General features: G+C 58.2%; 2 protein-coding genes across 2 annotated transcripts; one reads left to right on the forward strand and one right to left on the reverse strand.

The window, feature by feature from the left end:
• Window positions 1-6,225: 6,225 nt before the first annotated feature.
• On the forward strand, window positions 6,226-7,586 carry BOLA3 (bolA family member 3). The gene is made up of 4 exons (XM_009100210.4): window positions 6,226-6,304; window positions 6,781-6,904; window positions 7,096-7,184; window positions 7,455-7,586. Exons 1-4 carry the CDS (start codon window positions 6,275-6,277, stop codon window positions 7,518-7,520), a joined length of 309 nt encoding a protein of 102 aa, XP_009098458.1. The 5' UTR covers window positions 6,226-6,274; the 3' UTR covers window positions 7,521-7,586.
• Window positions 7,587-8,749: 1,163 nt separating this feature from the next.
• On the reverse strand, window positions 8,750-11,205 carry LOC127060379 (sperm acrosomal protein FSA-ACR.1-like). Its single transcript, XM_050983091.1, has 3 exons — window positions 10,270-11,205; window positions 10,098-10,191; window positions 8,750-10,014 (listed from the first exon to the last, which is right to left on the reverse strand). The coding sequence occupies exons 1-3, from the start codon at window positions 11,188-11,190 to the stop codon at window positions 9,929-9,931; spliced, it is 1,101 nt and encodes a 366-aa protein (XP_050839048.1). The 5' UTR covers window positions 11,191-11,205; the 3' UTR covers window positions 8,750-9,928.
• Between the last annotated feature and the right edge of the window lie 3,292 nt (window positions 11,206-14,497).

The following is a 14,497-nucleotide window of genomic DNA, read 5'->3' on the forward strand; positions in this document are numbered from 1 at the left end:
AGCGAAACTTAAGCAAACAAGTCCCCTCTTTCCTCTCCCCCCACTCCCCCCCAACTTGAAGCAGTATGTTTTAAACAAGATTATCGTGGGAGAACTGTAAATACTGGCAGAATATTTAACATGCTTTGTCCGTCCTTCATCATTAATGATTTTTTTTTTTGTTTTTTTTTGTTTTTTGTTCGTTTTTTAACCGTAATCTGTAAAGTCGCGTATATTTGACAAGGAAACTCAACGAGCTATTCCCGCTTTTCTTAGAAATACCCAATAGCATATCAGGATTGTAAGAGTCAGATTTTAGGGACGCCGGCGGGCGATGCTGGGGACCCGCCGTGTGGCCGTGGTTCGGGACGCGGAGCGGGGACGATCCGGGGCCGGGTTCGGGTGCCGGCCCCGTTGTTGTCGCCCGGGGTCTCTGGCTGGCGTGACGGGGGTGCCTTGGAGGAGAAGGAGCGCTGGGAGAAGGCGATGGTCCGTGTAACCTGTCTAAGTCCTGCTTCCTCAGAGGTTTTTCGGTGCAGGGAGGGGTCGGTCCAGCGCGGCAGGTTCAGCCCGGGAGAGCGGGGAGCTGCCGGCGCCGCGGGTCGGGGAGCGAGAACTGCTGCAGTCTCAACGTTTTTACACTACATAAACTTTGTCTAACCTACCTCAACTCTCAGTCATTACGAATTCGCACGCTTCAGACTTCTACACAAACTCGAAATCTATGCACAGCTCTTTACCCCTTGCTGCTGAGAGGCTGTTTCCAAGCAAAGTCTTTTCCCTTTACCCGTCCCGGCGGCCGCGCTCGTCCCGCCCGTGCCGAAGCCGCGGGGGTCGCGGAGCTCGGGGGGGAGGGATGTTTTTAACGAGTGGGATGTGGGGACCTGGTTTTGCAGCAGGTCGTGGCCACAATGGTGCTAGAACAACAGCTGTGGTGGAAACCCCAGGGAGGGCTCGGCACGGGGAGCCCCGACCGGCTCCTCCGTCCCGCTTTGGTTTTTCTGGCCACGGTGCTTCGCCTCGGGCAGGAAACGAGGGATGCAATTTGGGTCCCCCTCCATCTCGATGCTCTCGGGATGAGGCATGGGAAGGAGAAGGAAACCAGAATCCCTGAGGTGCCTCAATTGCTGATTTTTCCTTTTAATACTGGAGTACGCTTTGTGGGCTCTATAAGGCATATTTTTATTAAATGAAATCTTGTAATACAAACGGTGCTATGGTGTTTTAACAAACTGTATCACGCTTCTGCCTGATTCCATCTCGCTGAGGTGCTACTAATGTATATATCAAATTAAGGAACCAAGATAAAAAAACAAAAAAATACAAAATTTAAGCAATGTCGTTGAGAAGGAAGTTTAGTTTTCCGGAGCGACAGCTCGAGGCGTGCCGGGAGCCGGTTGGGTTTATGCAAACTGAAAGAGGCGCCGCGTCCGAGGCGTGCCGCCAGCCGGGGTCGTGGTGGAGCCGTTCCCTGCGGGTCCGGGGCGGGTGTGGTCCCAGGATGAGGTGCTGGAGGTGATGTCCAGGTGCAGGGCTCAGCCAGGTGTCCACAGTGCTCGGACAGGGTGCTCGGCCAGGTGAGTGGTCACGGTGCTTGGCCAGGTGAGTGGTCACGGTGCTTGGCCAGGTGTGTGGTCATGGTGCTTGGCCGTAGTGCCTGGACACGTTTGTGGTCATGGTGCTTGGACAGGGTGCTCGGCCAGGTGTGTGGTCATGGTGGGCCAGGTGTGTGGTCGTGGTGCTCGGCCACAGTGCTTGGTCAGGCTGCTCGGACACGGCGCGTGGACATAAGTGCTCGGACACGGTGCTCGGTCACACAGCGCAGACGCGGTGCTCGGACTCGGTGCTCAGGCTCAATGCTCAGCCACAGGTCATGGACATAGCGTGGTCATGGACATGGTGCTGGGTCGTGGTGCTCGGCCACAAGTCATGGACATAGCGTGGTCATGGACATGGTGCTCAGGAACGGTGCTTGGCCACTCCTTGTGGACACGGTGCTCGGACATGGTGCTCAGTGTGGTGCTCAGACGTGGTGCGTGGACGTGGTGCTTGGTCCCCGTGCTTGGCCACTCGTGGTGAATGTGGTGCTCGGACGTGGTGCTCAGACATGGTGCTTGGCCACACATGATGGACGTGGTGCTTGGACATGATGCTCAGACATGGTGCTTGACCGTGGTGCTTGGACACGCATCATGGACATGGTGCTCGGACGTGGTGTGTGGACATGGTGCTGTGTTTGGTGCTTGGACTTGGTGCATGGACACGGTGCTCGGGCACGGTGCTCTGCTGTGGTGCTCGGACATCGTGTGTGGACATGGTGCTTGACCCCAGTGCTTGGACATGGTTCTCGGACATGGTGCATGGACATAGTGCTTGGGCACGGTGCTCAGCCATGCGCCATGGACATGGTGCTCAGCCGTGGTGTATGGACATGATGTGTGGACAGTGCTTGACTGCAGTGCTCGGACATGGTGCATGGACATGGTGCTCGGGCACGGTGCTCAGCCATGCCACTGTGGACGTGGTGCTCGGACATGGTGCTCAGACATGTGTGGACATGGTGCATGGACCTGGTGCTCGGACATGGTGCTCAGACATGTGTGGACATGGTGCATGGACCTGGTGCTTGGACATGGTGCTCGGACATTGGTTTTTGGACACTGGTGCTCGGACATGCTGAGTGGACACGGTGCTTGGGCACTGGTGCTTGCAGATGGTGCTTGGACATGGTGAGTGGACTTTGGTGCTCGGCCATGCACTGTGGGCGTGGTGCTTGGACATGATGGTGGACACGGTGCTCAGACGTGGCACATGGACACGGGTGCTCTGCTTGGTGCTTGGACCTGGTGCTTGGACTCGGTGCTTGGCCATGGCTCCTGGACCCGTGCTCTGCCGTGGGGCTCGGCCACGATGTGATTTGACCACGTGTTGTGGACATGGTGCTTATGGTGGTGCTCAGGAGTGGACACGGCACTTGGCCACACACCCCAGACACGGTGCTCAGCCACATGTGTGGGCATGGTGCTGAGCTGGGCTGTGTGGACACAGCGCTCGGCCAAGGGGCTTGGACATGGAGCATGGACATGGTGGTTGGGCACAGAGCATGGACACGGTGTTTGCCCAGAGCAGGGACACGGTGGTTGGGCATGGAGCATGGACAGGGTGGTTGCCCAGAGCATGGACACGGTGGTTGCCCAGAGCATGGACACGGTGGTTGCCCACCCTGCACGGGCATGGAGCACAGACATGGTGGCTGCCCTGAGCATGGACATGGTGCTTGGGCACGGGACGTGGACACGGTGGTTGGGCATGGAGTGAGCATGGACACGGTGGCTGCCCAGAGCATTGACATGGTGGTTGGGCACAGAGCAGGGACATGATGGTTGCCCACCCTGCATGGGCATGGCACACAGTTTGGTGATGCTCGGGCACCGGGCACCCCCAAGGCACCACCTGGCCAACCCTGTGCTCCTGGTGCTGAGCACTGTGCCAGCACCACATCCATCCCGTGTCCATCCCGTGTCCATCCCGTGTCCATCTCATGTCCATCTCATGTCCATCCCATCTCCAGCACCGTGTCCATCCCGTGTCCATCCTGTGTCCAGCACCGTGTCCAGCCCTGTCCAGGCTCCCGCAGCTCCTCGCTCTCATCCCCTCCTGCCTCCCCCCGCTCCTCCCGCCTCTTTCTTTTCCCCTTCCCCTTTTTTTGGGTTGATTTTCCTTTTTTTGGGGTTTCTTGGTGCTACTTTTCCCCCGTGCCCCCCAGCAGATACCTCAGCCCCCAGCCCCGGGTGCAGCTTGTCCGGGATCAGGGATCCTCTCCCGCATTTCCGAGATCCTCTCCCACATTTCCGAGATCCTCTCCCACATTTCTGGGATCCTCTCCTGAATTTCTGGGATCAGGGGTCCTCTCCATTTTCCATCCTTTTCCCTTTTCCCTTTCCCACCCGGGTTTTCCCCATTTCTGCGCCTCCTTCAGGGATTTTCGACCCCGCCGCAATTTCCTCATTTGGGTTCCGGGAGCGAGGAGGGGTTTTGGGTCAGTGGGATTTTTTGTTCTGGAACTGTTATTTTATTTTATTTTATTTTATTTTATTTTATTTTATTTTATTTTATTTTATTTTGATATTCTTTTTTTTTAATTCTATTCTATTTTATTTTGTCTTATTTTATTTTGGAAATTCTATTTTTTTTTTTGCTTGATTTGACTTGATTTAATTTGATTTGGAAATTTTATTTTATTTTATTTTATTTTATTTTATTTTATTTTATTTTTTATTTTATTTTTTATTTTACTTTATTTTATTTTAATTTTTATTTTATTTTTTTGCACCATGGCAATTCCAAATTTACAACCCAAGTGTTGTTTCTTCTGGGATCCAGGAATTCGGCCGGAGGCGGGGCGGCTCTTCCGGCGCTTTTTGGGAATTTTTGGGGATTTTTTGGGGATTTTTTTCCTGGGGTGTTCCAGTGGTTTTTTGGGATTTCTTTTCAGATTTTTTCTGGGGTGTTCCGGCGTTATTTGGGATTTATTTGGGGATTTTTTCTGGGGTATTCCAGTGCTTTTTGGAGATTTATTTGGGGATTTTTTTCAGGGGTATTCCAGCGGTTTTTGGGGATATTTTTGGGAGTGTTCCAGTGGGGTTTTTTGGGGATTTTTAGGGTGTATTCTGGCACATTTTGGGATTTTTGGGGAGATTTTTTTTGGCGTCTTCCGGCATTGTTTGGGATTTATTTTGGGATTTGTTTGGTGGGTATTCTGGTGTTATTTGGGATTTATTTTGGGTTTTTTGGGAGGATTTTTCTTGGGATATTCCGGCATGGTTTGGGATTTTTTTTTTGTGATTTATTTTGGGACTTTTTGGGACTGTTCCAGCGTTATTTGGTTATTTGGGGGGTTTTTTTGGAGATTTTTTTTTTTTGGGGGGGTGTTCTGGCGCTTTTTGGGATTTATTTTGGGATTTCTTTTGGGGTTTTTTGGGGTGTTCTGGTGCTTTTTGGGATTTCTTTTGGGATTTTTTGGGAGGTATTCCGTCGCTTTTTGGGATTTATTTGAGGCTGTTCCGGCGTTATTTGGGATTTATTTTGGGATTTCTTTTGGGGTTTTTTGGGGGTGTTCTGGTGCTTTTTGGGGTGTTCTGGGGACGGCGGCAGCTGCAGGGGAGGCACCGGGGGGTCCCAAACCCTTTGGGGTTCCTGGCTGGGCTCGGTCTGGGGTTACTTGAAATGAAGTTTCGGGGCGGATCAAGGAGCGGTAGAATTTTTTCCCACGTCTCAAGGCAATAGGATTAATTAATTAATGAATTAATTAACATGTAATTAAACTGTAGATACTCCTAGGACAGGAAATCGATGCCGATAATTTTATTTTGTATCATTTTCCCTTTCTCTCTGTGTTGTTTTTCCCCCTTTTCCCTCCTTTTCTTTCCCCCAATGTTTCAATAAATTTATTTTTTAGGATTCCTAAAAATCGCAAGTTTGGATCCTCCCCTCCGGTTTTGGTTTTGTTTTTTTGGGGTTTTTTTGTTCTGTTGTTGTTTATTTTTAATTTGTATTTTATTCTGAGTTGGGCTGTGTTATTATTCCCGATACCTTTAAAATATTGTGGGTGTTTTAATAAATTTTATATTTATTTTTTGCACTCAACACCAGGCTCGGCTGCAATTCCTGTGGGATTGGGGTTTTGGGATCGGGGTTTGTGGGGTTTTGGGGGTTGGGGGAGTCTGGGAGTGGGAATTTGGGACAGGATTGGGGTTTGGGGTTGGGGTTTTTGGAGCTGGGGTTTTTAGGATTGGAGGCAGGATGGGGGGTTTGGGATTGGGATTTTTGGGGTTTCGGGGGTTGGGGTTTTTGGGGTTTTGGGGGTTGGGGTTTTGGGACTGGGGGGTCTGGATGGGATTCTGGGTATGGGAATTGGGGGTCCTTTGGGGGGGAGATCAGGATGGGGGCTCCATCTTTGGGATGAGAGGGGGGATGGGATCCTTTTGGGATCCTTTTGGGGGTCAGGATGGGACCCTGGATATGGGATTGGAGTGGGGGGAGGATGGGACTGTTGTGGGGTCAGGAGGGGACCCTTTATAGGGTCATGAGGGGGCTTTTAATGGGGTCGGGGGGGGACCCTTTTTGGGGTGAGGAGGGGACCCTTGGTGGGGACCCTTTGGGGGGCGTCGGGGGCCTCTCCTGGTCCTCCGAGCCACCAGGGGGCGCTCGTGGCGGCGGAGCGCTGACCCCGCCCCTTTTGTCACGGGCGTTCTCTGATTGGCTGAGCCGGAGGTGACCCCGGCGCGCCCCCGGGATGGCGGCGGCGGGGCTGAGCCGGGGCCCGGTAAGTGTCCGTCAGTCCCCTATCCCTCTGTCCCTCTGTCCTTGTCCCCGTGTCCCTCCCCCTGCTCGCGCTGCCCTCCCGGCCCGTTTTCCCCCTGTGTCCCCCCGGTGCCGGTAACCGCGGCCCGTGCTCCCTCCCGGTGTCCGTCCCCGGGCCCCGTTCCCCACCGTGTCCCGGTGTTCCCCCGTTCCTTGTACCACTCCCGGTGCTTCCGCTCCTCGCAATGTCCCCCCGGCACAGGTAACCCCCCCCCCCGCCCCTCCGCAGGCCCCGTTCCCACCGCCCGATCCTCCGGTGATGGCAGCTCCCGTTCCCACCCCTCCTTCTCCCGGTTCGCCCGCATCTCCCGGGGTTCCGCAGCTTCTTGTGCCCCTCTCCGGTGCCGGCAGCTTCTATTTCCCTTTCCCCTCCGCTCCCCCCGTTCCCGGGGCTGTTTTTGGGGTCCCCCCGGGGCTCTCAGGGCCGTTTCCCCCCAGCTGTTCCTGCGCTGCCGCTCCTGGCGGGGTTTGGCCTCCGGTACCGACGGGGAGTCGCGCCTGGCGCGGCTGCTGCGGGAGAAGTTCCCGCGGGCCTCGGCCATCAAGGTGGTGGACATCTCAGGTAGGGACCCGCTCCTGCTGGGCCTAAACCCACCCTTGGTTGCCCCAAACCCAGTTTTTTTTTAAACCCGGTCAGTCTCCAGCCCCCCCGGGCTGCGGGGACCCCCCGACAAGGCAGGAGTGTGAGGGTGCTCAAGCCTTGACTTTGATTTTATTTGACGTTAATTGATGTTAATTGGCCCGGGTTCCCAGGAGGCTGTGGTGACATGTACGAGATCCACGTGGAGTCGGAGGAGTTCCGGGAGAAGCGCCCGGTGCAGCAGCACAGGATGGTGACCCAGGTGTGGGGCAGGGGGAGAGGGAATGGGAGAGAGGGAAAGGGAACAGCTGGAATCGGGAAGAGGGGATGGGGAGAGGGGATGGGAAAGAGGGAACGGGGAGAGGGAATGAGAGGGAGGGAATGGGAAAGGGAGTGGAGGAGAGGGAATGGGACAGAGGGGCTGAGGCTGCAGCAGCCCTGGCTGTGGGGCTGTGGCTGCACCCCTGGCTGTGGTTGCCGGCTGAGGCCGCTCCAAGGCCAGAGCCGGCCCTGAGCTGCGCTTGCCCCGTAGGCGCTGAGCGAGGAGATCAAGCACATGCACGGCCTGCGCATCTTTACCTCGGCCCCCAAGGGCTGAGCCTGCCCCGGCCCCAATAAAGAGCTCCAGGAGGGGCCCAGGGCTGCCCCCCTGGCTGTGAACCCACCCTGTGCCGTGTGCTCAATCCTGGGGATGGTTGTTATTATTATTATTCGCCTTGGAGCCCAGAAGGGCCCTTGCAGGAGGGTTTTGGACCCCACGTTCTCAGAAGGGTCCTTGCACAGGGCTTTATTCCCCAGCAGGAAGGGCTGAGGGGAGTGGGGAGAGCTGAGGGAAAGGACTGAGGGGAGCACACAGGGCTGAGGGAACGGGAAGGAATTAGGGAGAGGACTGAGGGAGTGGGGAGGGCTGAGGGGAGCAGGAGATTGAGGGAGCGGGGAGGGCTGAGGGGAGCAGGAGATGGAGGGAGCGGGGAGGGCTGAGGGGAGCAGGAGATTGAGGGAGCGGGGAGGGCTGAGGGGAGCAGGAGATGGAGGGAGCGGGGAGGGCTGAGTGGAGCAGGAGATTGAGGGAACGGGGAGGGCTGAGGGGAGCAGGAGATGGAAGGAGCGGGGAGGGCTGAGGGGAGCATGAGAATGAGGGATCGGGGACGGCTGAGGGGAGCAGGAGATGGAGGGAGCGGGGAGGGCTGAGGGGAGCAGGAGATGGAGGGAGCGGGGAGGGCTGAGGGGAGCAGGAGATTGAGGGAGCGGGGAGGGCTGAGGGGAGCAGGAGATTGAGGGAGCGGGGAGGGCTGAGGGGAGCGCGGCCAGGCCGAGCCGGGCTGCTCTGAGGGAGCCCCGCCCGCGCCGCCAACTCTCGCGAGAGCTGCGGGAAACGACGGGAATCTCGCGAAAGGGGCGTGGCCCTGTATTGGGCGTTGCCGCACTGCCACGCCCACTCGGGGGCGGGGCAAGAAATGAGCGCGGGAACCCCAAAAGTGGGAGTGGGACCCCAAAAAATGAGCCCAGGCAGATCAGAAGTGGGGCTGAGACCCCCAGGGACCCTCCCCATGGGCCTGGGACCCCAAAAGTAGGGCTGGCTTAGGGTTAACCCCGACCTCACACCCAACTGCAGCCCCTTCCTAAACCCACAGCCCTAAACCAAAGCCCACCTCTAAACCGGACCTTATTTTTATTATTAATTATTATTACCTATTAAAAAAATCCATAATGTTCGCATTTCTATATAAGGACTATGAATTAATATAAATAACATATATAATGTTTAATAATATAGTTAGTATAAAATATGAATGTTATAAAAATAATAAATTATATAATAAGTTACAATAAATAATCAGTCCACGCCTGATTTGTGCTGTCAGATTTTATTGATTTTTATTTATTTCAGAGCCCAGGGGACACTCGAGGGGTCTCCATCCGTGTCACACTGGGGGCACTGAGAGGGACTGGGGGGGCCCTGTGCCTCTAAACCCGCAGAACAATTAAATAATTGAATAATTAATCACTTGGAAAGCCCCTGGGTGCGACAGGGATGGAATCTCTGGCTGCCCTGTGCTCCCAAGCCCAGGGGATTGGGATTTGTTTGCATTTTTATCTCAAGTGCTACTTGGGAGACCAAATAGCAGCTAAATTATCAGCCAAATAATCAATCAATCAGCCAAATAATCAATTAGCCAAATTATAAATCAAATTATCAGCCAAATTACAAGCTGTTAGAATTCATTTCTGCCCATTTTCCTTTGCCTGGTGCCCCCAGACACTCCAGGTCCATCCCCTCTCCCTAAATTCACTTTTCATTTCTGTCCCCTCCCTTAATTAGGGGGGTTCCAATGGTCCCCCAGTTCAGGGGTGGGGACCCCCAGCAGCCCCCAGGTGTGACAAGGATGGGCACAGCCCCGGGGTGGGGGCTGGGGCTTTGTGATTTGTTCGTGTTTTCACCTCAAGTGACTCCTTGGGGGAGTCAATATCACCCAAAGCTTCCCACGAGTTGTAAAATTTGATTTTTGCAAAATTGGATTTTTTCCCCCATGTGTTGTAAAATTGGGTTTCTGTAAATTCTGATTTCCATTGCCCGGAGCCTGGGGGATGCTCAGGGGCTCTCTCTGGGCCCAGGAGGGGCCTGGAGGGGCTCTGGGGATGCTCCCCTGCCCCTCTCACCCTGCAGGATGCTCGGGGGGGTCTCCAACCTTCTCACCCTTGATGGACACCAGGGGGGTCTCCGTCCTCCCGCCATTCACGGGGGTGGGGGTCTCTGGCCGCCTCTTTTGGGGTCTCCATTTCGGGGCACCAGGGGTCTCAGCTTTCCTCATCTCACTCAGGTGGGACAGGCTGGTCCCGGTTCTCCTCTGTTAAGGGCCCGGTTGGTCTCGGTTGTCCTCCGTTAAGGAGGGCCCGGTTCGGGATTCGGCTCCACCCCGGTCCCGTGCGGGGATGAACGGGGGGGTTCAGATCATCTCCGTCCTCCCCCACCACCGGAGGGGCCGGCTCGTTTCAGTTCGTTTTTCATTTAATGAAGGGGGGAAGGGGGGAAGGGGGTGGGGGTCTCCGCAGCCCCGCTGCTCTCCGGTTCCCGGGACTGTCTGCACCCACTGAGGAGATAAGAGGGAGTCAGGTTATCTCCGGCCGCTTCCCGTTACCGGGAGGGGGCCGCATCCTCTCCGTTCGTGCTTACCGTGATGTGATGTGGGCGGCGGGTGGTCTCTGGAGCGGAGTGCCCGGTGGGGTCTCCGCACCCTTGCTGCTCCTCCGCTGTGGAGGGCCAGGACCTGGGGAGGGGGGGGTCAGAACATCTCCGTCCTCCTTCCCTTACCGGGAGGGGACGGATCGGCTCCGTTCGTGCTTACCGTAATGTGCGCGGGGGTGGTCTCCGTTCCAGTGTCCACCGCTGCGATCCTCTGGTGTCCGGCCGTCCCGGTCCGGGGGGCTCTGGCCGTTCCAGTGTCCACCGCTGGGATCCTCCAGGCTCCGGCCACTGCAGTGTCCATCGCTGGGATCCTCCGCTGTCCGGCTGCCCCACTCCGGGGGTCACCGCTCCTCTTCTCTCCGCTCCGGGGGTCGCCGCTCCGCTTCTCTCCGCTCCGGGGGTCACCGCTCCTCTTCTCTCCGCTTCGGGGGTCACCGCTCCTCTTCTCTCCGCTCCGGGGGTCGCCGCTCCTCTTCTCTCCGCTCCGGGGGTCGCCGCTCCGCTTCTCTCCGCTTCTCTCCTCTCCGGGGGTCGCCGCTCCTCTTCTCTCCGCTTCGGGGGTCGCCGCTCCTCTTCTCTCCGCTCCGGGGGTCGCCGCTCCGCTTCTCTCCGCTCCGGGGGTCGCCGCTCTGCTCCCCTCCGCTTCTCTCCGCTTCGGGGGTCGCCGCTCCGCTCTGCTCCGCTCCGGGGGTCGCCGCTCCTCTTCTCTCCTCTTCTCTCCGCTCCGGGGGTCGCCGCTCCGCTTCTCTCCTCTCCGCGGATCACCGCTCCGCTTCTCTCCGGGGGTCGCCGCTCCGCTCCCCTCCGCTTCTCTCCTCTCCGGGGGTCGCCGCTCCGCTCCCCTCCGCTTCTCTCCGCTTCGGGGGTCGCCGCTCTGCTCTGCTCCGCTCCGGGGGTCGCCGCTCCGCTTCTCTCCGCTTGTCTCCTCTCCGCTCCGCGACTCCTCCGCTCCCGATTCCGAACTGAGCCTGCTACTCCCGCCGCCCGCTTTATATACCCAGCCTGAGCCACGGCTCCGCACAGGACAGCCAATGGGAATCGAGCACACAGCGTGGGGGGCGGAGCAACCAACGGTCCACATTGTGAGCAAACAGAGGGGGGGCGTGACCGAAACGCAGCCGAGCGATCTGATTGGTTGGGATGCTGAGACTTTCAAAGGGGCGTGGCCCGGGGCAGGTGTGAGGGCGGGATGGGGGCGGGGCCACGCTAAAATCGGGATTTGGGGAGAATTTCCTGCTTGTTATTAAAAGATATTGTTATCTTTTTCACTTTCAGATCTTCATTTCTTCCCGATGGAAATTGGAATTATTGGAAACTGGAACTGGTTTATTGGAAACTGGGATAACTGGAATCCTAAAGGAGGATTCCAGAACATTAAATTCAATTTTTAAATTTCTCTGACACCCGGATGATGACAGATTCCACGAATTCCACAGAATTCCATTAAATTCTTTACTTCTTTTTTCTACCTGTTTCCTCCCTGCTTATTAATAAAAGACCGTTATTTTTTCACTTTCATCTCTTCATTTCTTCCCAGTGGAAATTGGATTCTTGGAAATTGGGATTATTGGAATCCTAAAGGAGGATAACTCATGCCATTAAGTCCAATTTTCATTTCAATTTTCTCTGACACCGGGACAATGACAGACTCCATGAATTCCATGACGTCACAGCACCAGGAATGATGGAACCGAGGCTCTATTGTGACATGGCAGGCGTTCCACACCTGGTGACACCCAGGGCAGCGTCGTGAGAACGGAACCTCATGGGACCAAGGGGTCCCTCAGCCCCATGGGAAGGGTCTCTGGGGGTCCCAGCCCCATTTCAGGGGAGCTTGGGTTTATGAGGAGGGGTCTCTGGGGTCCCTCTCCCATTTCTGGTGGTCCCAGGCCCACAGGGAGGGGTCTCTGGGGGTCCCAGCCCCATTTCTGAGGTGCTTGGGTTTATGGGGAGGGGTCTCTGAAGGTCCCAGGCCCACAGGGAGAGGCCTCTGGGGATCTCAAGCCCATTTTTGGGGTGCTTGGGTTTATGGGGAGGGGTCTCTGAGGGTCCCAGGCCCACAGGGAGAGGTCTTTGGGGATCCCAAGCCCATTTTTGGGGTGCTTGGGTTTATGGGGTTGGGTCTTTGGTGGTTGCAGCCCCATTTCTGGTGGTCCCAGGCCCACTCTTGGGGGTCCCAGCCCCACTTCTGGGGCGCTCTGTGATTTGTGCAGGTGGTGAGTGGCGCATGGAGCCATCAGAGAACACCCACAGCACGTAATGTGATTTTTGCCAATTTTATTTTGTCCCTTACCTTTGGCAGGCCGGGGCAGTGGCCAGACCCCTCCGGTTTGGGGGGCCCGGTGTGGTCCCCCGGTGCCCCGGGTTGTCTGTCCTTACCTTTGCTGAGCTGGGGTTGCTGTCTGACCCCCCCAGTTTGGGGGGGCTGCCGTGTTCTCCATCCCCTTACATTGGGCAGGCCGGGGCGGTGGCCGAGCTCCGATCTGGGAGCCCGGCGTGGTCCCTCGGTGCCCCGGCGGTTCTCGGCCCTCACCTTTGCTGAGCCGGGGGTGGTGCCGGTCCCGCTCCCGTTCGGAGGGGCCGGTACCGAGAAGGTGACAATGAGAAAAGGCGCAAGGACGGCGAGAGCGGCGCATCCCCGTCCCTCCCAGCCTCCCCGTCACGACCGCCCCGTGCTGGGGCTCCAGCTGGCGACGCCAAGGGTCCGGTCGGTGCCAGGGCTGGGGCTCTGGGCTGGTTCCGACGCCAAGGGCCCGGCCGGTGCTAGGGCTGGGGCTCTGGGCCTGCTGGTTCTGAGGGCCCGGCCGGTGCCAGGGCTGGGGCTCTGGGGCTGAAGGTTCCGAGGGCCCGGTCGGTGCCAGGGCTGGGGCTCCGGGCTGGCGACGCCAAGGGCCCGGCCGGTGCCAGGGCTGGGGCTCTGGGCCTGCTGGTTCTGAGGGCCCGGCCGGTGCCAGGGCTGGGGCTCCAGGCTGGTGACACCAAGGGTCCGGCCGGTGCCAGGGCTAGGGCTCTGGGCCTGCAGGTTCTGAGGGCTCAGCCGGTGCTAGGGCAGGGGCTCTGGGCCTGCTGGTTCTGAGGGCTCGGCCGGTGCCAGGGCAGGGGCTCTGGGGCTGCTGGTTCCGAGGGTCCGGCCGGTGCCAGGGCTGGGGCTCTGGGGCTGCTGGTTCCGAGGGTCCGGCCGGTGCCAGGGCTGGGGCTCCGGGGCTGCTGGTTCCGAGGGCTCAGCCCGTGCCGGGGCTGCTGGTCCCGCTCTCCTCTGCCTGCTCCGCTCCGCTGCCGCCGCTGGACCCGAACTGAGGCCCCAGGCACCCGCTCCCTCTTTATATAGGCAGGTTTAGCTCCGCCCCCTTGCTCGCAGCCAATGGGAGCAGAGTGCAAATAATGTGGGGCGGGGCATAGAACGGTTTGCTTTGTTGGGAAACAATGAGGGGCGGGGCTAGAGCGGGATGGAGTGATGTGATTGGCTAAGAGGGTCCCGGGAGGGGCGGGGCTGGGTGAACCGGGGGATGCTCCGGCCGGTGCTGTCCTTCCCCCGGCTGGGCCCCGCGGTCAGGGCACCCGGCTGGGCCTCCCCCCCTACATCCCACCGCGATCCGGGACCGGGCACAGAGGAGCCGGCGCTGCTCCCACCTCCCTCCCAGCCGCAGTCCCCAGGGGTGTCCCTGTCCTGCCCAGGGGACCGGGCTGGCACTGGGGTGGGGGCTGATGATGCTGTTGGGGTTAGGGCAGGAATTGGGGCTGAGTTTGGGAGCTGGAGCTGAACCTGGGATGGAGTTAGAGCTGAATTTGGGATCAGGGCTGGGGTTAGAGTGTCTGTGTCCCCCCGATCCACCAGAGACGGGGAGGATGCTCCGCTGCTGCTTGGACACGGCTTTGTTCAGGAGGGAACATCCATGGGCAGCTCCCCCAACGTTCCAGATGGGACAATCCCCTCCTGGCTGCAGAATGCACCGAGGACATCCAGAGCAGCTCGGGACAGGGGGTCAGAGCCAGGAAATCGGGGAGCCGGGCGGCTCCTCCTCAGCGCTCCGTCCGGAGAGGCTTCGTGCCTGGCTGCTCCTTGGCCGGCAGGGGCTGGCGCAAGTCAGCCACCTTCACCTTGAGGGTACCCTGCAGGGGGACACGGGGCACTCAGGGTGCGTTCAGGGGTGCCAGCGGGGTGTTTGTGGGGCGGTGCTGACCGGGAAGAAGGAATGGAGCAGCAGGAGCAGCAGGAGCGCTGCCAGCCCCAGGCCGACCCACAGCAGGTAGCGCCAGCGGATGCCGTGACGGACGAGGCTCAGCGGAGATGTCAGCCACAGGAACGAGGACTTGGGGCGCCTGCGGGGACACCAGGCTCAGCCACCATCTGTCCCCTGTCCGCTGGCCCCTCCTGGCTCGCCCCGGGC

This window comes from Serinus canaria, chromosome 22, assembly GCF_022539315.1.
Source record: "Serinus canaria isolate serCan28SL12 chromosome 22, serCan2020, whole genome shotgun sequence".
NCBI lineage: Eukaryota > Metazoa > Chordata > Aves > Passeriformes > Fringillidae > Serinus > Serinus canaria.

What these genes read in the sequence shown, in the direction of transcription:
- BOLA3 (XM_009100210.4), top strand. Translation starts at nt 6,275, where the DNA reads ATGGCGGCGGCGGGGCTGAGCCGGGGCCCG. An exon ending in CAAGGTGGTGGACATCTCAG is followed by an intron (nt 6,905 to 7,095) that starts GTAGGGACCCGC and finishes CCGGGTTCCCAG; the next exon opens with GAGGCTGTGGTGACATGTAC. An exon ending in AGCACAGGATGGTGACCCAG is followed by an intron (nt 7,185 to 7,454) that starts GTGTGGGGCAGG and finishes CTTGCCCCGTAG; the next exon opens with GCGCTGAGCGAGGAGATCAA.
- LOC127060379 (XM_050983091.1), bottom strand. Translation starts at nt 11,190, where the DNA reads ATGTGGACCGTTGGTTGCTCCGCCCCCCACGCTGTGTGCTCGATTCCC. An exon ending in CCACCCCCGCGCACATTACG is followed by an intron (nt 10,192 to 10,269) that starts GTAAGCACGAAC and finishes CCCCCTCCCCAG; the next exon opens with GTCCTGGCCCTCCACAGCGG. An exon ending in GCCGCCCACATCACATCACG is followed by an intron (nt 10,015 to 10,097) that starts GTAAGCACGAAC and finishes TTATCTCCTCAG; the next exon opens with TGGGTGCAGACAGTCCCGGG.